This window comes from Bombina bombina, chromosome 12 (genome assembly GCF_027579735.1).
Source record: "Bombina bombina isolate aBomBom1 chromosome 12, aBomBom1.pri, whole genome shotgun sequence".
In the NCBI taxonomy this organism is placed as follows: Eukaryota; Metazoa; Chordata; class Amphibia; order Anura; family Bombinatoridae; genus Bombina; species Bombina bombina.
In genome coordinates, this window is record NC_069510.1 from 100,292,792 (window position 1) to 100,313,987 (window position 21,196).

General features: G+C 39.0%; 1 protein-coding gene across 3 annotated transcripts in view; it reads left to right on the forward strand.

Annotated features, from left to right (window-relative positions):
* The window catches only part of PFKFB1 (6-phosphofructo-2-kinase/fructose-2,6-biphosphatase 1), a 177,511-nt gene that overhangs the window by 54,530 nt on the left and 101,785 nt on the right, over window positions 1-21,196 (forward strand). For 2 of the 3 annotated variants that reach the window (XM_053695522.1, XM_053695521.1), the window contains one exon: window positions 19,816-19,941. In XM_053695522.1, the coding sequence (XP_053551497.1) occupies window positions 19,816-19,941 (126 nt within the window). Of the gene's footprint in view, window positions 1-14,998; window positions 15,287-19,815; window positions 19,942-21,196 lie in introns of those variants that run through there. The other variant, XM_053695520.1, reaches the window with a different exon arrangement.

A 21,196-nucleotide genomic window follows, 5' to 3' on the forward strand; every position in this document is an offset into this window, starting at 1 on the left:
TACTAGAGAAGCTCTTTAACGAATATTACACACTAGATATCCCTATATCATCCTATTTTTCATCGGCCAATGTTACACTGATATTAAAAAAGGGTAAGGATCCGGAGGAGCCAGGGTCATATAGGCCGATATCAGTTTTAAACTGTGACTACAAGATCTTAGCCTCTATTTTAGCTAATAGATTTTCCCTCTCCTTACAGAAGCTTATACATTTGGATCAGACTGGCTTTATGGTCAAAAGGAATGCCTCCAAAAATATCCGTAAGTTAATCACATTGATAGATTATGCCTGGAATACGGAGCAAAAATCTAGTACAAGAAATTCTAAAGACATGGCAGTTCTTACACTGGACGCTGTTAAAGCGTTCGACTCCATAGTATGGGATCATCTCTTTACTTCACTCAGGCAATTCGGGATAAAGGGAAATTTTTTGCAATTTATCTATAGAATTTACGCGAAGCCTATTTCATACATACTTGTAAACGGAATGATCTTGCCTAAAATAACCCTTCAGCGAGGTACAAGGCAAGGATGTCCATTGTCTCCCTTGCTGTTCAATGTAGCATTAGAACCGCTAGCGATAAGATTAAGAAACAGTTTATCGGGGATAACAATGGGTTCTTATCGTCTAATTACATTACTATATGCTGATGACATTCTAGTGTTTTTAGAAAACACACAACAATCTATCCCTATTTTGAGACAGGTACTAGAGGATTTTAGCTCGTTCTCAGGGTATAAAGTAAATACGGAAAAAAGTGAATTAATGTACATTAGGAAAGTAGTCGCAAGCCATCCCAGAAATCCGTTCAAAGAGGTAGAGTCTGTTAAATACCTGGGTCTTTTATTGCATAAAAATCCAAAGTACTGGTACACAGGTAACTATCTCCCGCTATTTCAAAAAACCAAACAAGACTTGAAACTATGGATCTCTTTTCCTATATCACTCACTGCAAGAGTGAATTTGATTAAAACCATTATATTGCCACGCCTTCTCTACCCAATGCAAAACCTGCCCTTGTTCATAACTAACCAGGACTGTAGAAGTCTATATAGTTCTATTTCTAAATTTATTTGGCAAAATAAAAAACCACGCATTGCTTTAGCTAGGCTAATGCAGAAATCATCGGCTGCGGGTTTATCATTGCCTGATATCAATCTCTATAATATTGCAGCGATGGCAAAAATTGCTATTGATTGGTTGGCAAACACAGATATATTTTCCTCATTGGTACAGGAATCTTGGATGATTTACCCTTTCGCATTACCTGCGATCTTGCATTGTAAGCCTCGTCAATTACCCTCTAACGTCTCCTCACTTATTACAATTAAAAATATAGTCCTGGCGTGGCATAAACTTTGTAAATCACTGGATATAGATTTTTCTGTGTCAGAATTTCTCCCCATTCGGGGTAACCCGCTTTTTTCTCCCGGTTTACATCAAAAAACTTTTAAAAATTGGTCCGAAAAGGGGTTAAATAGAATCTCTCAATTAATCGGCGCAGATGAGGTAGTATTAGAAGGTGAAACTTTGTTTTCCCTCTTTCAGTTACCAAGATCAGATTTATTTGCTTTTTTTCAGATACGCCATTTTATTGCGACACAGGATTGGAAGTTTCCCCTTTCGACTGCATGGTCTGATATCAGAGTTTTAATTCAGAAAGTTGTTGCGGGTGTCACCTCGATCTCATTAATCTATGACATTATGCTGTCCAAACAAACGCAAGGCTTCCTTAGTAAGATTAGTGGTCAATGGAGTAGATCAATACGGGATATAGATCCCGATAGAATTATACAAAGTTTCAAGTCCCTAGAAAAATGTAAAGTCCCCTCAATATGGAAGGAATCGCATATGAAAGTAATAAACAATTTTTATTTACATCCAGTCAAACTGGCGCGATTTTACCCATCTAGATCAGCTCATTGCCCTAGGTGTGTATACAAGGAAGCGGACTTATCGCATATGTTCTGGACTTGTCCTAAGATAAACCAGCTATGGTTGAAATTTATATATTGGTTTAATAATATATTCGGTGTGTCTGTCTCCCTCACGTTCCGTGATATTATCCTATTGGTTGAATCCTCGAACAGTTCAGATAGGCACTGGATCCGCTCTATCAATACTTCAATATTAGCTGTAAGACAGAGTATTCTTAAAAAATGGAAAGCTAAAAAAGGGCCTATATTATCTGAGATCTTGTACGCTATTCAAGATCAAATTATCTTTGAATCGTATCATCTACAGGATGCCTCAGAAGCCAGAATTAAAAAATTTCTATTTGGCTGGTATCCCATTATTAACTCCTATCCCGTGCCCATACAAAAACAGATTCTAGCGCCATTCACATCCTCAGTAAGTTTTGCTGAAATGGTCATTTTAGATCTTTTTCCACATTCATGGATATCTAATAGTACAGAAATTTAATATCAACTCTGGTTAGGATAAGGCGACTGAGTGAGGGGATTCCTTACCCTTTTTTTTTTTTATTTTTTTTTTATTTTTATTTTCTTCTTTTTTTTTGTCTTTTGCCTATGTGGTGTTTCTTTTCATGTTTTTTGAGGTATTTAAAACAGGAAAAATCCAGCTCAGTGTATAAATATTGCTCACAGGGATATGATCAATCAATTGTGAGAAAATTTTATGTTACCCTAATGTGTTTTTTTTTTTTTTTATAATATGCTTTACCTTGCCCTGTGTGGCATAAAAGGCTGAAGTTATTTGATTGTACACTATGTTGGATATAAAATAAATATATAAAAAAAAAAGTTTAGTTTCCCTATCTCTAAAAAGATTGTTGACAGAAGTCAGGAAATAGAGGATTCTTTCCTCTTGCATCTTTTGGCACTCTCTTGTTTAGCCCTTCAGTGGCTCAATGTTTGGCGGTAATGGTCGGATGGTTGCTTCATTGGATATCATCCCTTTGCTTGATCCATCTGTGAGTCTGTGTTCTGCATGTTCAGATAGTGGACCGAGACAATTGTGGCTCTGTCTTGGAGGACAGATCTGGATCTGTCGACAAGAGATTCTTCCCTATTGATCAGAGAGGATAATTAGTGGTAGAGTGCTCACTTTGCTTGCAAGAGGTAGCGGGATAGTTACCCACATTCTCCAGAATCTTTGGGTTTTCTCATGAGTTCTGTCTCGGGGCACATGCTACCGGAGACCTTCCTGAGTAATAGTCACGGTCGCTAGCCTGTTGGGTTGGTGACTATGGACTTGGGAGGAACCCGTTTTCCCTATATCCATCTTGGAGTGAAGAGCAACCTACAATGCTCTGATGGCTGGGCCTCAGTTGTCTTATCCGGTTTTTCAGGTTCTAGTTGCACAAATGTATTTCAGTGGTTTACATTACCACCTGGGAGGAACCTGGAGTTCTTATCCACTATTCACTTTTCAAGAGTGTATACCGGGAGTGGGCTTCTTTAGCAGTCAGATTTTTCATACTGGGGAGTGGCCACTTCTCCCAGAGGTATTCTCCAGGGTAACTCTCACATGGGGGGTGCTGGAGTTGGCAGTACACCAATTTTCCATGTTTTTTAGGATTAAGTGTTCAGCAGGCTGCTCTCCTAAATTCCCTGGCGGTTCCAGTCTGATTGCTGTCTTTTCACGTGTCATTGCACGTTTCAAATGGGAGTGAGCATCTGTATTTTTTTTAATAAGTTCCTACATAGTCACAGGATCTGGTTTTCAGACTTGGTGAAGAGTATTTCTTCCGCCTTGGTGGTTGTTCCTGAGGAAGGAACGTCTAATTCAGGGTCCATTCTTTTATTCAACTTCGTTTTCTCTGAAACTTTCTGCTTGGAGATTGACTGCTTAGTTCTGTCTAAACGTGTTTTTTTTTTTTTAATTGGTCATTGTGACTATGATTCAGGCTCTCAAGTCTGTTACTGGTTTCTTTTACCATAAGGTATGGCGTAAATTCCCTGATTGATGTGAATCTATGGACAACTCTTGGAAGTAGGGTCAGGATTCCTAGGGTTTTTGCCCTTTCCAGGTCGGTCTGGAGGACGGTTTGTCAGTCAGTTCTCTGAGGGGTCAGATTTCTGCGTTATCTTTTTTTTACACAAGTGTCTGACGGATGTGCCAGACGTGTATATTTTTCTTAGACCTTGGTTAGTATCAGGCTTGTTTTTAAATCTGTTGTTCTTCTGGGAGTTTGAACTTTTAAAGGTTTTTGCAGCGGGCTCAGTTTGAGCCTTAGCATTTGATAAGATTTTAAATCTTTTTCTTGGAATTTTCTTTTTTGCTATATTGTCTGCTCGGAGAGTTCAGGTACTCTCGACTTTTGTCAGGGTGCCAGGAATCAGACGAGACAGGAAGTGCAAAAATAATCACACCTTTATTCATAGCAAAAAATAATAAAAAGTCCACAAGTCAAGGAGTCAAAACCAGAGCTGGTAGTCAGACGAGCCGAGTCAGGAGCCAAAGTGAATAGTCAAACAAGCTGAGTCAGGAGCCAAAGCGAGTATTCAGACGAGCCGGAATTATGAACAAGGAGAACAGCAGAGTCAGGAACAAGCCAGGGATCAGGAACCAGGAAGGACGTCAGACAGCCAGGTAATACACAGGAGCTCTCACAAACTGGTCTGAGACAACGCAAGGGCAAAGCATACTGAACAGAGGCCCTTTAAATAATAAGTGATGACATCACAATTCTGAGACTGCAACCTGTCTCACATGGATGATGTACACCAGTCTGGCCATAAAAGGGCATGCAGGAAATGAGCAGCATTACACACTATGCACCAGCGTCAGCAAGAGAGGTGAGTAAAATGGCTGCCAGCAGCACATGGAAAACAAAGCAGGGAAAAAACCCTGACAGCTTTGCAGTCTGATTCACTTTATCTTATTTCGGATAAGGCGTTTTTTTTTATCTTAAGTGGAAATATTGTTAGGGAATCGTTGTTCCCTTTCTGTGTCCTCATTCTTTTGAGGTACGTGTGTGCACAATTTGGATGTTGTGCAGGCTTCTGCTTTTGTTTGTGTTCTCTGTATCAGAAAACTACTAATACTTCTCTTTTCTCTGGTTGAGAAGTTTAATTTGTTTGTTTTTCAGACTGCGGGGTTGCAGTCTCCTGAGAGAGTTATAGCTCATTACACGAGGGCTGTCTCTTCTTTTTGGGCTTTCAAAAATTAATTTTCTGTGGATCAGATTTGCAAGAATATATGGATGTAGCCTGAGCGCCTCAACTAGAAGTGCGCTAGGATGTGAATAGGTAGTACACGTGTATTTATTAATGACAATAAATGTTGACAGTTAAAACAAAACAATAATCAAAACAAAAGTTTAAAACAATAAATAATATGCAAAGGTACATATGTGGAATATTTAAATAGTACATTAACATGGATCCATGTTTATCAACATACAAAAAGACTGGTAAGATTTGACAGTAGACAACCTTGATAATAATATGCGAATAAAAGATATATATATATACAGGTATACCTCACTTTACAGCGCTTCACTTTACAGCGCTTCACTAATACAGCGCTTTGTGGAGCTGAAGTTCAACCTCCAAGGATTTTAAAACAGTGCTGTAATCTTTGTGAGATTGCAAGAAAAGTGACTGGCACCATTTTATTATGCTTAGTTCACTCTGTTTACAGCATTACAGTGCAATCTGTGTCTCAGTGCTATACTCTGGCAAATTGTACTACAGTGATTGTCACTATTTTACAGGTACAGTATTTATTGAATACTGTGCTGTGCAAGTGTTAAACTAAACTTAGCGCTATTGTACACCTAATATAAGTTAGTTAAAACATGTTTTTAAACACATTGGCAAGTGAAAAGAAAGCTAAAACTGCCTTGTTCCACTTTAAGGCGGTTTTCACTTTACAGCGGGGCTCCGGTCCCTAACCCGCTGTATGAGCGGGGTATACCTGTATATATATATATATATATATATATATATATATATATGGAAAAAGTACCACTAAAGAAAGTACCACTAAAGCAGTGCTACACCACCTTGGTACACAAATGGGGCACTAAGCACCCAGCGGGGTCTTGGCCGTGGTGTAGTCACAAATTGTTCCTATCAGTTGAGTGTAATTTGTAATCCTAGGTTCAGTGAAAATATGATGTATAATTTCCAGGCGTATACTTAGGTAGAGTCCAATATAGTTATGTTATAGATGATCCCTCATTAGTGATGGTGTAGGAAAAAAAAGGGGGTGTGACTGAAAGCTCAAACATAGTGCAAAATAGTGAGAGAGAAAAAAACAAAACAAAAAAAAGACCTCCTAAATATATCCAGAAAGACACTTTAGACTTAATAATAAGAATAATAGACCCTAACATAGTAAGGTTTCTCATGTCAATCGAATGAAGGACACCAATCTCTCCAAATACCCTGAAAGACACAAGGACACTTAGTGTCCCCTGGCAGAGATGACTATCTGCCCACCTCCCCATATCCACATAATTCACTGTAACCATCATTGATAGCATATGCTGTCTCCCATTATACTTAAGGCACAAGGACAATTAACTTAGGCCTAGATTTGGAGTTTGGCGGTAAAAGGGCTGTTAACGCTCCGCCGGCTTTTTTCTGGCCGCACCATAAATTTAACTCTGGTATCGAGAGTTTAATCAAATGCTGCGTTAGGCTCCAAAAAAGGAGCGTAGAGCATTTTTACCGCAAATGCAACTCTCGATACCAGAGTTGCTTACGGACGCGGCCGGCCTCAAAAACGTGCTCGTGCACGATTCTCCCATAGGAAACAATGGGGCTGTTTGAGCTGAAAAAAAACCTAACACCTGCAAAAAAGCAGCGTTCAGCTCCTAACGCAGCCCCATTGTTTCCTATGGGGAAACACTTCCTACGTCTGCACCTAACACTCTAACATGTACCCCGAGTCTAAACACCCCTACCCTTACACTTATTAACCCCTAATCTGCCGCCCCCGCTATCGCTGACACCTGCATATTTTCTTTAACCCCTAATCTGCCGCTCCGTAAACCGCCGCAACCTACGTTATCCCTATGTACCCCTAATCTGTTGCCCTAACATCGCCGACCCCTATATTATATTTATTAACCCCTAATCTGCCCCCCTCAACGTCGCCGACACCTGCCTACACTTATTAACTCCTAATCTGCCGAGCGGACCTGAGCGCTACTATAATAAAGTTATTAACCCCTAATCCGCCTCACTAACCCTATCATAAATAGTATTAACCCCTAATCTGCCCTCCCTAACATCGCCGACACCTACCTTCAATTATTAACCCCTAATCTGCCGAGCGGACCTCACCGCTACTATAATAAATGTATTAACCCTTAAAGCTAAGTCTAACACTAACACCCCCCTAACTTAAATATAATTTACATCTAACGAAATTAATTAACTCTTATTAAATAAATGATTCCTATTTAAAGCTAAATACTTACCTGTAAAATAAATCCTAATATAGCTACAATATAAATTATAATTATATTATAGCTATTTTAGGATTAATATTTATTTTACAGGCAACTTTTTAATTATTTTAACCAGGTACAATAGCTATTAAATAGTTAAGAACTATTTAATAGTTACCTAGTTAAAATAATAACAAATTTACCTGTAAAATAAATCCTAACCTAAGATATAATTAAACCTAACACTACCCTATCAATAAATTAATTAAATAAACTACCTACAATTACCTACAATTAACCTAACACTACACTATCAATAAATTAATTAAACACAATTCCTACAAATAAATACAATTAAATAAACTAGCTAAAGTACAAAAAATAAAAAAGAACTAAGTTACAAAAAATAATAAAATATTTACAAACATAAGAAAAATATTACAACAATTTTAAACTAATTACACCTACTCTAAGCCCCCTAATAAAATAACAAAGCCCCCCAAAATAAAAAATTCCCTACCCTATTCTAAATTAAAAAAGTTACAAGCTCTTTTACCTTACCAGCCCTGAACAGGGCCCTTTGCGGGGCATGCCCCAAGGATTTCAGCTCTTTTGCCTGTAAAAAAAAACATACCATACCCCCCCCCCAACATTACAACCCACCACCCACATACCCCTAATCTAACCCAAACCCCCCTTAAATAAACCTAACACTAAGCCCCTGAAGATCTTCCTACCTTGTCTTCACCATACCAGGTTCACCGATCCGTCCTGGCTCCAACATCTTCATCCAACCCAAGCGGGGGTTGGCGATCCATCATCCGGTGCTGAAGAGGTCCAGAAGAGGCTCCAAAGTCTTCCTCCTATCCGGCAAGAAGAGGACATCCGGACCGGCAAACATCTTCTCCAAGCGGCATCTTCAATCTTCTTCCATCCGGTGCGGAGCGGGTCCATCTTGAAGCAGGCGACGCGGATCCATCCTCTTCTTCCGTTGTCTCCCGACGAATGACGGTTCCTTTAAGGGACGTCATCCAAGATGGCGTCCCTCGAATTCCGATTGGCTGATAGGATTCTATCAGCCAATCGGAATTAAGGTAGGAATTTTCTGATTGGCTGATGGAATCAGCCAATCAGAATCAAGTTCAATGCGATTGGCTGATCCAATCAGCCAATCAGATTGAGCTCGCATTCTATTGGGTGTTCCGATCAGCCAATAGAATGCGAGCTCAATCTGATTGGCTGATTGGATCAGCCAATCGGATTGAACTTGATTCTGATTGGCTGATTCCATCAGCCAATCAGAAAATTCCTACCTTAATTCCGATTGGCTGATAGAATCCTATCAGCCAATCGGAATTCGAGGGACGCCATCTTGGATGACGTCCCTTAAAGGAACCGTCATTCGTCGGGAGACAACGGAAGAAGAGGATGGATCCGCGTCGCCTGCTTCAAGATGGACCCGCTCCGCACCGGATGGAAGAAGATTGAAGATGCCGCTTGGAGAAGATGTTTGCCGGTCCGGATGTCCTCTTCTTGCCGGATAGGAGGAAGACTTTGGAGCCTCTTCTGGACCTCTTCAGCACCGGATGATGGATCGCCAACCCCCGCTTGGGTTGGATGAAGATGTTGGAGCCAGGACGGATCGGTGAACCTGGTATGGTGAAGACAAGGTAGGAAGATCTTCAGGGGCTTAGTGTTAGGTTTATTTAAGGGGGGTTTGGGTTAGATTAGGGGTATGTGGGTGGTGGGTTGTAATGTTGGGGGGGGGTATGGTATGTTTTTTTTTACAGGAAAAAGAGCTGAAATCCTTGGGGCATGCCCCGCAAAGGGCCCTGTTCAGGGCTGGTAAGGTAAAAGAGCTTGTAACTTTTTTAATTTAGAATAGGGTAGGGAATTTTTTATTTTGGGGGGTTTTGTTATTTTATTAGGGGGCTTAGAGTAGGTGTAATTAGTTTAAAATGGTTGTAATATTTTTCTTATGTTTGTAAATATTTTATTATTTTTTGTAACTTAGTTCTTTTTTATTTTTTGTACTTTAGCTAGTTTATTTAATTGTATTTATTTGTAGGAATTGTGTTTAATTAATTTATTGATAGTGTAGTGTTAGGTTAATTGTAGGTAATTGTAGGTAGTTTATTTAATTAATTTATTGATAGGGTAGTGTTAGGTTTAATTATATCTTAGGTTAGGATTTATTTTACAGGTAAATTTGTTATTATTTTAACTAGGTAACTATTAAATAGTTCTTAACTATTTAATAGTTATTGTACCTGGTTAAAATAATTACAAAGTTGCCTGTAAAATAAATATTAATCCTAAAATAGCTATAATATAATTATAATTTATATTGTAGCTATATTAGGATTTATTTTACAGGTAAGTATTTAGCTTTAAATAGGAATCATTTATTTAATAAGAGTTAATTAATTTCGTTAGATGTAAATTATATTTAAGTTAGGGGGGTGTTAGTGTTAGGGTTAGACTTAGATTTAGGGGTTAATCAATTTATTAGAATAGCGGTGAGCTCCGGTCGTCAGATTAGGGGTTAATAATTGAAGGTAGGTGTCGGCGATGTTAGGGAGGGCAGATTAGGGGTTAATACTATTTATGATAGGGTTAGTGAGGCGGGTTAGGGGTTAATAACTTTATTATAGTAGCGCTCAGGTCCGCTCGGCAGATTAGGGGTTAATAAGTGTAGGCAGGTGTCGGCGACGTTGAGGGGGGCAGATTAGGGGTTAATAAATATAATATAGGGGTCGGCGGTGTTAGGGGTAGCAGATTAGGGGTACATAGGGATAACGTAGGTGGCGGCGCTTTGCGGTCGGAAGATTAGGGGTTAATTATTTTAAGTAGCTGGCGGCGACGTTGTGGGGGGCAGGTTAGGGGTTAATAAATGTAATACAGGGGTCGGCGGGGTTAGGGGCAGCAGATTAGGGGTACATAAGTATAACGTAGGTGGCGGTCGGCAGATTAGGGGTTAAAAATTTTAATCGAGTGGCGGCGATGTGGGGGGAGCTCGGTTTAGGGGTACATAGGTAGTTTATGGGTGTTAGTGTACTTTAGGGTACAGTAGTTAAGAGCTTTATGAACCGGCGTTAGCCAGAAAGCTCTTAACTCCTGCTATTTTCAGGCGGCTGGAATTTTGTCGTTAGAGCTCTAACGCTCACTTCAGAAACGACTCTAAATACCAGCGTTAGAAAGATCCCATTGAAAAGATAGGATACGCAAATGGCGTAGGGGGATCTGCGGTATGGAAAAGTCGCGGCTGAAAAGTGAGCGTTAGACCCTTTAATCACTGACTCCAAATACCAGCGGGCGGCCAAAACCAGCGTTAGGAGCCTCTAACGCTGGTTTTGACGGCTACCGCCGAACTCCAAATCTAGGCCTTAGTGATCCATTTTCCTGTATAGGTAAATATGCGCTCTCCTTATATACCTTATCCGACTGATCAGAGGTTACCAACCCCTCCTAAAAACTCAGACACTATACGGTTAAGGACACTTAGCTTAACACAGTTTAATGGTCCTCCTCCACTATAGGTTCAAACCAAGTATATGACTAAGCAATACTGGGGTTTACCCATAATGTTAGGTAAACTATGGTCTACCCAGTTTGTCAAGTGACCACATGTATCATTATACCTATCTGTTTGCCCGATAAGGTATATATCATATACCATGCTACAATTCATGTATTTCATATTGTAAAGTCTTAAATCCAGCTTAACCCATATAGCATCTAGTAAGACAAATAGCTAAGATAAAGAGCATAATAGAGCAAATACTGCTTCTCATAGGACTAGCAAGTCTCACTACCAGCTTCTCAAGATTTAAGAGCTGACTCAGGCTAGAATATCCTATATCCCCTATTTATAGGATTATCAGATAAGCTTTCTAGTCTAAATATCTTAGGATCAGAAATCCTCAGAAGTTTTTATAAAAAGCACACAATTATCTCTCCATACTATACACCACCATAAGTATCCAAACCAGATATTACTGTATAAAGCAATAATGTAAACAGGGCTTGCCACGAACATCACAAGCAATATTTCTTAATAGGAATACTACTAGTATAAGCATTGTTACATCCCTGAAAGAGGATTCTTGTATATAATTATACACAGCACTAACATATGATGTAGGCTATTAATATACGTTCACCGCTAATATAAACAGAGCGGTGACGTCATAGCCAATCACAACAGCCCAAAATCGTCAGGAATTAGTGAATATACTAATAGTCTCTCATAATAACATCACTAAAGAGATAAAACTACCCCACATCACAAGTACTCACAGCCCCCTAACATGTCGATATTTATATAGAGATAGAGGGTATTTTTCTCTATCACTTTTCGTATTACTAACTGTTCTATTTTCTAAGGAATATGCGAGTTAACACCTAATATCCAATTGGAACTAGGCAGCATGTACACATCTATCGTCAACACAATGTGGTGTTGACGTCATACCCAATAGGAATAGCCGAATATCTGCATCACTAATTAAGACCAAATAGGATTATGGCAATGGTGAAATCTAAAAACACTGCTGTCCTGCATTATATGGCATATCTAGTGCCTTTAAAAGTGTATTTTTATATTTTTAAAATATTATCGATAGGTACAGGAGGATAGGAGAGGAAAAGCTATCTATCCCCAATCACAAATATGGAAACACAATACCCAATAGAAAACTTGCTAGGACTACCCACCACTAGAATAACATGGTGATGCTGTCACAGCCAATGAAAAGAGCCAAATTTCGGCAGCAGTAAGCAATGTAAACTTTTACACTGAATTTGGATAGACATAAGATTCTATAACACATAGAAAATAGAACAAATACAAATGAATATGTGTGTGTATATATAAAAAACTATTTGAGAAAGAAGATTTGAAGACAAATACTGGATGTGACATCAGCACTTAAATGGTGATCATAAATAAACAAACAGACCAAAAGATCATAAAGGTATCATTTTAATTATTGTTTTAACTGTCAACATTTATTGTCATTAATAAATACATGTGTACTACCTATTCACATCCTAGCCCACTTCTAGTTGAGGCGCTCAGGCTACATCCATATATTCTTAGGGCTAGATTTATCAAAGCTGAGGCGTACAGGGGCAGGTATACGCGCCCCTGTACGCCTCAGCTCGCCTGTGGCGGGGCGAAATTACCCGTAGGTAATTAACATTGCACACGAGCGCAATTTTGCGCTGGCGTGCAATCCCGCCCCCTGCCCGCGCACAGCCAATCACGCGCGGGCAGGAGCTGTCAATCTCCTCGGTCGGACTCAATCGCGGAGATTGAATTTCGCCACCTTAGAGGTGGCGAAGAACTTAGGGAAGCAGCGGCCTGGTGACCGCTGCTTGATAAATTGCGGCGAGCAAGTTCTTATGAGAACTTGCAGCCGTAGGGGCTTTATAAATCGAGCCCTTAGAGTTACTTATTGACAGCTAGAGGTCAAGACAGCCGGAGCATATAGGATTACACAGGCGCTAGGTATATATTCCATCGATCAGATTTGCAAGGCTGCAACTTGGTCTTCCTTGCGTACTTTTTCAAAAATTTTAAAATTGATCCTTTTGCTTTGGCTGAGGCTTCCTTTGGGAGAAAGGTTTTGCAAGCAGTGGTGCCTTCTGTTTAGGTTACCTGTCTTGCCCTCCCGTATCATGTGACCTCTAGCTTGGGTATTGATTCCCAACAGTAATTGATGATCCGTGGACTCACTGTGTCTTAAAGAAAACAAAATGTTTGCTTACCTGATAAATGTATTTATTTCTTGACACGGTGAGTTCACGGCCCTCCCTGTTTTCAGACAGTTTTTTAATCAAACCTCAGGCACCTCTGCACCTTGTGTTATTTCCTTTCTCTCCTTTTCCTTTGGTCGAATGACTGGGGGTTGTGGGAAGGGAAGTTTAACTGTGGTGCTCTTTGCCTCCTCTTGCTGGCCAGGAGTGATGTTCCCAACAGTAATTGATGATCCGTGGACTCACAGTGTAAAGAAAGAAAGAAATTTATCAGGTAAGCATACATTTTTTTATTTATTTTTTATTTCTAATTTTAATCTAGAAAAACTGGATGTAAAACTACAGAATCAAACTGCTGCATTGTGACCATAATTATCCCTATTAGTCCTTGGAATCTTGTTTTGCTTTTGCTATTTTGCTACCTCGTAACTTTTAGGACATTTTACAGATACTGTTTATACATATAAATATTAAAGGGATATGAAACAAAAAAATATTTCATGATTCACATAGAGCATGCAATTTTAAAGGGACACTGAACCGAATTTTTTTCTTTTGTGATTCAGATAGAGCATGCAATTTTAAGCAACTTTCTAATTTACTCCTATTATCAATTTTTCTTCGTTCACTTGCTATTTTTATTTGAAAAAGAAGGCATCTAAGCTTCTTTTTTGGTTCAGACCTCTGGACAGCACTTTTTATTGGTGGATGAATTTATCCACCAATCAGCAAGAACAACCCAGGTTATTCACCAAAAATGGGCCGGCATCTAAACTTACATTCTTGCATTTCAAATAAAGATACCAAGAGAATGAAGAAAATTTGATAATAGGAGTAAATTAGAAAGTTGCTTGAAATTGCATGCTGTATCTGAATCATGAAAGAAAAAAATTGGGTTCAGTGTCCCTTTAAACAACTTTGTAATTTACTTCTATAATCAATTTTTCTTGGTTATTTTGGTATCTTTTGTTGTAAAGTAGGGACGTATGCTTAAAAGCCGGCCCATTTCTAGAGCACTATATGGCAGCAGGTCTGTAAGAATGTTATCCATTTGCAAAAGCACTTGAGGGCAGCACTATTTCCTGCCATGCAGTGCTTCAGACGCCTACCTAGGTATCGCTTCAATCCAGAATATCATGGGAACTAAGCAAATTTGATAATAGAAGTCAATTGGATTTTTTTTTTAAATGGTATCCTCTGTCTGAATCATAAAAGAAAATTTTCGGGTTTGATATCCCTTTAATCTTAAAGGACCAGTCAACACTGTAGATTTGCATAATCAATAAATGCAAGATAACAAGACAATGCAATAGCACTTAGTCTGAACTTCAAATGAGTAGTAGATTTTTGTTAAATAAATTGCAAAGTTCTGTCTATTTCCACTCCCCCTGTATCATGTGACAGTCATCAGCCAATCACAAATGCATACACGTACCATGTGACAGCTATCAGCTAATCACAAATGCATACACGTACCATGTGACAGCCATCAGCCAATGACAAATGCATATACGTATATGCTTTGAATTCTTGCACATGCTCAGTAAGAGTTGGTGACTCAAAAAGTATAAATATAAAAAGACTGTGCACATTTTGTTCATGGAAGTAAATTGGAAAGTTGTTTAGAATTGCTGCTCTATCTGAATCATGAAGTTTAATTTGGACTTGAGTGTCCCTTTAAGAGGCTATGTGTCCTACAGAGCTTGCAGACAGTCGGACTTGGGAGGCTGTGATTCTGTTGTGCAGAGAGGCATTATTGCTGCTAGTTTCCTTCCTCCCAGGCATTTCTCCCTCCCCTTCTGGCTTTCTCTCTAGCTCAGGAGGAGGGAGGGCTGAGCAGCTGATGTAGCTTCCAGTCACAGCAGAGTTTGGGAGCATCTAGCCTGCCTCTAGCAAACACACGCGCTGACCCACACACAGGACACGGCTCTGTCAGGTGACAACACGCAGGGCAAAAAGGGAGCCAGGTCAGCTTTGGCCATGCAGAACGAGGGCACTGCTGAGACTGGCACCACAAAAACTGGAGCACGAGACACACAGGAGGCAAAGACATCCAGGCAGCAGATGGCTGAGAGGGTGAGAGAGCTGACACAGACAAGGCTGCAGAAAATATGGATCCCACACCAGTGTGAGAGGCTGCAGCAGCGCAGAGGATGTGAGTTTTAGGGAAACCACAAACGAGTGGGATTACAGGGTCCCTGCTGAAGTCACAAACCCTGTGGGTGCCCTCCGATACAAAGATGCTGGAGATGGCAGCCTGTAACTGCTAAACAGAGCTAGAATCTCTCCATGCTGGCTGGCTGTGCCTCTCTGGGGACAAAGGAGAGGAGCTCATTAGCATGCACATGTAGCTGACAAATAGTTAGCCTAGTCTGGGATTCCAGCTCCTGCTAGCAAAGTATAAAGCAGACCCTTATGTTGTACCCTGCAGCAGTGCTTGACAAATTAGGAGCCAGTAAGAATATTTAGGAGCCGGGCATATTTTTAGGAGCCAGACAGTTGGATTTGTATATAGATATATGGAGAATAAACCAAAAAGTTAGGAGCCAGAGGTAAAATTATAGGAGCCAGTGGCTACCTGGGTTTGTCGAGCCCTGCTCTGCAGTATTACCCATACACTTGTCTATGTCTAGCTCCCTGTCTGCTGCTTGCAAAGTGCATCTTTACTGGATCATGGTGTTTTTGCAAGGCTGTGCAAGTGAGACACTGTCTGAGCATTCAGAACACCATGTACACAGTATTGCAGAGTTAACAAAATAATACAAATTTGACTCATTCTTGTGTGTTGTAAGATCTTGTGCCTGGGGTGTTTGTTTAACTCAGTGCACTGCATGTACCTGTCCAATCGCACAGTTTAAAGTATTATTTGCACCCACTGATATCATGGAACTTGTAATCATCCTATCCCATTCTGTGTGTGACATTTTGCGTAATACCCTCTAGTCAAACTGTCATGTACCCATCATGGTCAACCAAAAAAGTGTAATCGGTATCTTGAAAGAAGTTAAACTGTGCAGAATTCTCAGTTTTCTTGCTATATGCTCATCATTATATTAGTATGGAGTGACGTACACACATATTTATAGCCAAACGTAGACGTAAATACACATAAAATGCAGACAGCCACTACTCAATATCATGCAGAAAAAAAACATTCCCAAATTGTTGTAGGAAACATAACTGGTTTGCAGTTTTTCACACCTCCGGTAGTTGTAATGTCTGGAAATTGTTATTCAAAAACCACATGTACAGCTCAGCAACATAAATCTGCACTTTATTATGCCATGAAACCTCTCCGGCGCTGACTCTTCGTCCCAGTACCCCACAACACCAATTAAACGTAACTGTAATAAAGAGCACAATTTGTTATTGATACAAAAATATTATTTTCTCTAAAATCCTGAATAAATGACATTACAAATGCTTATGTTTCCACTTAAAGACACACGCATTTGTACCTTTTTTGTGTTAAAGCTTTTACTTGTTTCTTTCACATATAGCACTTTTATATTGAGTGTGATACACGTCCATATGCCTAAATTACAGGTTGTTGTTATTTGCTGCAATTCTTTATAAAGAAGAATGACAGTCTGCATAGAGCATGACCTATATGGGTGCAATTTGCAGCTAAATACACTTGCGCTTACATGGCGAATATTTCGCTGTTAAACTGTTTCACATATAAATGACTAAAAAGACAAGCGAGAACAGACATTAAAGGGATATAAAAACCTTTTTTTTTCTTCTTTTCATGATTCAGATAGAGCTTTTGATTTTAAACAATTTTTCAATTTACTTCTATGATCTAATTTGTTTTTTCTCTTTTATTATCCTTTGTTGATAACAAAGGTAGACTCAGGAGCTGCTGATTGGTGGCTGCACATATAAGCCTCATGTTATTGGCTCCCCCAATGTGTTCAGCTAGCTCCCAGTATTGCATTGCTGCTTCTTCAACAAAAGATATAAAGAGAATAAAGCTAATTAGATAATAGAAGTAAATTGGAATGTTGTTTAAAATCACTAGCTCTATCTAAATCATGAAAGAAAAAAAAGGGTTTTGTGTTGCTTTAAGTATCTTTAGTTTTAGCTTATAAGTCCCCGCAAATTTACTAAAGTGGTGAAAGCCTTACTTAACCTAAGACCAAAGTTTGTTTAAACTATCCATACTATGTTTGTTTAGTTGTGTTGTTTCAGACAAACTGTAGGTGGCCAGAAGCTTTACCCTAGTTTTAATCTCTTTATCAGCGTTTACAGTGCCTTCTTTATGTGCCTATGGGTACTGATGAAATAAGGGGCTATATGTGTTTGCTTCAGAGGAGAGACTGAGAAAGATGAGCGCATCTGACACAGGTTTCAAGACAGACAGAACATTTTCATGGGTCTTATCTACAAGTAATTGACATCTAAAGTGAGGACAGATATAAGGCCTGATATTTAAAACCTTGCTGGCATGGAGAGAAATCACACAAAATGTTTGGGATGTTTTTTAGACCTTGTATTGTAATGTAGGAGTCTCTGTTTGACATAAAGATCACTACATACCAACATAAATAGGTCTCAAGATAAAATTTGTGTTTCTAAAAAAAAAAATTTAAGGTCCTCGCCATATCGACGAGACTTTAAAGATCATCTAACCTGAGAGGTGAGGACTGTATAACCAGGGCCAAACTGGGAATAAAAAGCAGTCCTGGAAAAATATGAAGACCAGCCCTATTTAATGTTGAGTCAGTAGAATGCACAGGCCCCATTTTTCTCAAAGGGCATTACTGGGATACTCCTCCCTTAATATTATTTCAGAATTAAATTATATTACTTTGTATTAAACATAAATGCCAGATTGATGTTATATAGCAAACCTACAAACCAATTGTATAAATTAATCACCCCTTTAAATTGTAGCTTTTCAGCCCTAGCTGCTGCAGCCCACCGGGAGATCTCCTGGTATCCTGGTAGGCCAATCCGGCCCTGTGTATAACAATGTCTCTTGTTAGGAATTTCATAAAAAAGATAACAGAATGCACTGATCAGGAAGTTAGACCGCTGCAGAAAATAGCATATAAATGTACCATGTATTAAACTCACACCTACAATTATGGCTGGTCTGCAAAATAATACTAATTAATTTATTTTTTTACCAATATGATTAAAGGGACACAAAACCCATTTTTTTTTATTTCATGATTCAGATAGAGAATGCAATTTTAAGCAACTTTCTAATTTACTCCTATTATACATTTTTCTTCGTTCTCTTGCTATCTTTATTTAAAAAAGCAGGAATGTAAAGGCCCATTTTTGGTTCAGAACCTGGGTAGCACTTGCTGATTGGTGACGAAATGTAGGCACCAATCAGCAAGCGCTACCCCCAGGTGCTGAACCAAAAATGGACCTTTACATTCCTGCTTTTTTAAATAAAGATAGCAAGAGAACAAAGAAAAAGTTGCTTAAAATTGTCTGCTCTATCTGAATCACGAGAGAAAAAATATGGGTCTTTAAGAAATTAGATTTGCATGGGATCACTTTGAGGAATTATTTGACGGCAGCTTTGCTCCAGTAACAGTTAACCTTGTTTTAGAGAGGAGAGTTTGCTTTTTCTCCAATAAAAAAGGTATCATAGAGTTTGTGTACAAATATTTTTGTATGAAAAATGTTAATGTATTTTTTTTAACCATTCAAAAGTGCTGATTATTGACGTTTTTTATCTTCACACTGGGTGTCGCCATCTTGGAATTTAAGTATCCTTGAACCCTGTGACAGATTCGATGTACATTCACAGACCAGTGGTAACGCTGTTTTATTGACAAAGCCATATCACGCACTTCAGTTTAGCGGGCACAATAGCTGCATTTCTCTATTTTATTCCTGAGGGCTTTTTTTATATTAGTTATTTAACATTTAAACTGTGTTAAAACTGCAAACATGTGAGTCTTCTATTGTGCAACTGAATCCAAAGTGCAAGGTACAGCTGTCAATAAGCCCACAGTATCACTGATCTGTAAAAGGGCTCATCTTTTGTCACAGGCCGCAACAAAATGTGTGTTCCAAGATGGCGCGACCAGTATGAAGATGAAGAGCTTTACCAACTGGCTTCTGTAAGCAGTTAATAAAGAGAACAACTTTACAGGAAGCTGAAAGTACAGGAGAGAAAAAAAACAGTGGAATATGGAGTTATCTACCTGCTACTGTAGTTGAACACTAAACCCAATTTTTTTCTTTCATTATTCAGATAGAGCAGGCAATTTTAAGCAACTTTCTAATTTACTACTATTTTAATTTTTATTTAAAAAGCAGGAATGTAAAGATTAGGAGCCGGCCCATTTTTTGGTTCAGCACCTGGGTTGTGCTTGCTTGATTGGTAGCTAAATGTAGTCAACAATCATCCATCGCTATCCAGGGTGCTGAGCCAAAAAAATGTGCCGGCTCCTTAGATTAGATTCCTGCTTTTTTTCAAATAAAGATTGCAAGAGAATGAAGAAAAATTGATAATAGGAGTAAATTAGAAAGTTGCTTAAAATTGCATGCTCTATCTAAATCATGCAAGAAATTTTTTTGGGTTTAGTGTCCCTTTAATGTCCCTTTAATACTTGTATTGATGTTGTAAGCCAGTAGTGCATCCTGTAGCCCCCGTTAGACACTTGCTAGTCATGTGATATAATAACCTATGCCCTCACTGTTCTTTTGTTACAGCTTCCATCCCCCAGTTTACCAACTCCCCCACTATGGTCATTCTGGTTGGACTTCCTGCTCGGGGAAAAACCTACATCTCTAAGAAGCTCACACGCTACCTCAATTGGATTGGGACTCCCACTAAAGGTGAGATCCCTTCCCAACTCACAGATCCTGTTGCTCCCTCCGTTTTACTCATTTGTACAGGAAACCGTGTCTGTGCCTTATAAATACCATACCCTAAAGACAGGAGTAGCGGAGATTTAGAGGCAGGTATAAGACATGATCAGTAGATGCTGAAGGACGTTGCTTTCTCTTTAAACAATAAGAAAATGTCAAAGGGGCATTCTAGTGTGACTTTAGTTCATTAGTGCACTTTATGTTAAAAGAATATGAACGTGAATGTTTCTTTCATGATTCAGATAGAACATGCAATTTTAAATAACTTTCTAATGCACTTCTATTGTCAAACTGTCTTCGTTCACTTGGCATCTTTTGTTGAAAAGCATGGACATAAGCTCAGGAGTGTGCACGTGCCTGGAGCACTAGATGGCTGCCGTGCAGAGCTCCAGACACTCTACTAGGTATCTCTTCAACAAAGAATAACATGGGAATGAAGCAAATTTGATAATAGAAGTAAATTGGATTTCTCCTGTTAAGTGTGGTCAGTCCACGGGTCATCATTACTTCTGGGATATTATCTCCTCCCCTACAGGAAGTGCAAGAGGATTCACCCAGCAGAGCTGCCATATAGCTCCTCCCCTCTACGTCACCCCCAGTCATTCTCTTGCACCCAACGAATAGATAGGATGTGTGAGAGGACTGTGGTGATTTAATTAGTTTATTACCTTCAATCAAAAGTTTGTTATTTTATAATAGCACCGGAGTGTGTTATTCATTCTCTGGTAGAATTTGAAGAAGAATCTACCTGAGTTTTTTCTATGATTTTAGCCGGAGTAGTTAAGATCATATTGCTGTTTCTCGGCCATCTGAGGAGAGGTAAACTTCAGATCAGGGGACAGCGGGCAGATGAATCTGCAAAGAGGTATGTAGCAGTTTGTTATTTTCTGACATGGAATTGATGAGAAAATCCTGCCATACCGTTATAATGTAAACTCAGCCTTAAATGCAGTAGATGTAGCTGGTATCAGGCTGTCATGTATGTATATTTTACACTTCAGTATTCTGTGGAATGGTACTTCACTGGAATTATACTGTATGCATAGATTTTACCTAATTTGCAGGGACTTGCAATAGGTTTTAAATAACAATTGATTTATTGAGGTTAAACGTTTTTTTGCTGGCATGTAAAAACGTTTATTTCTCTGAGGTACTGGGTGAAAAAATGTTGTGGGCACTATTTTTTCCACTTGGCAATAGTTTTGTTTAATTTAAAGCAGTT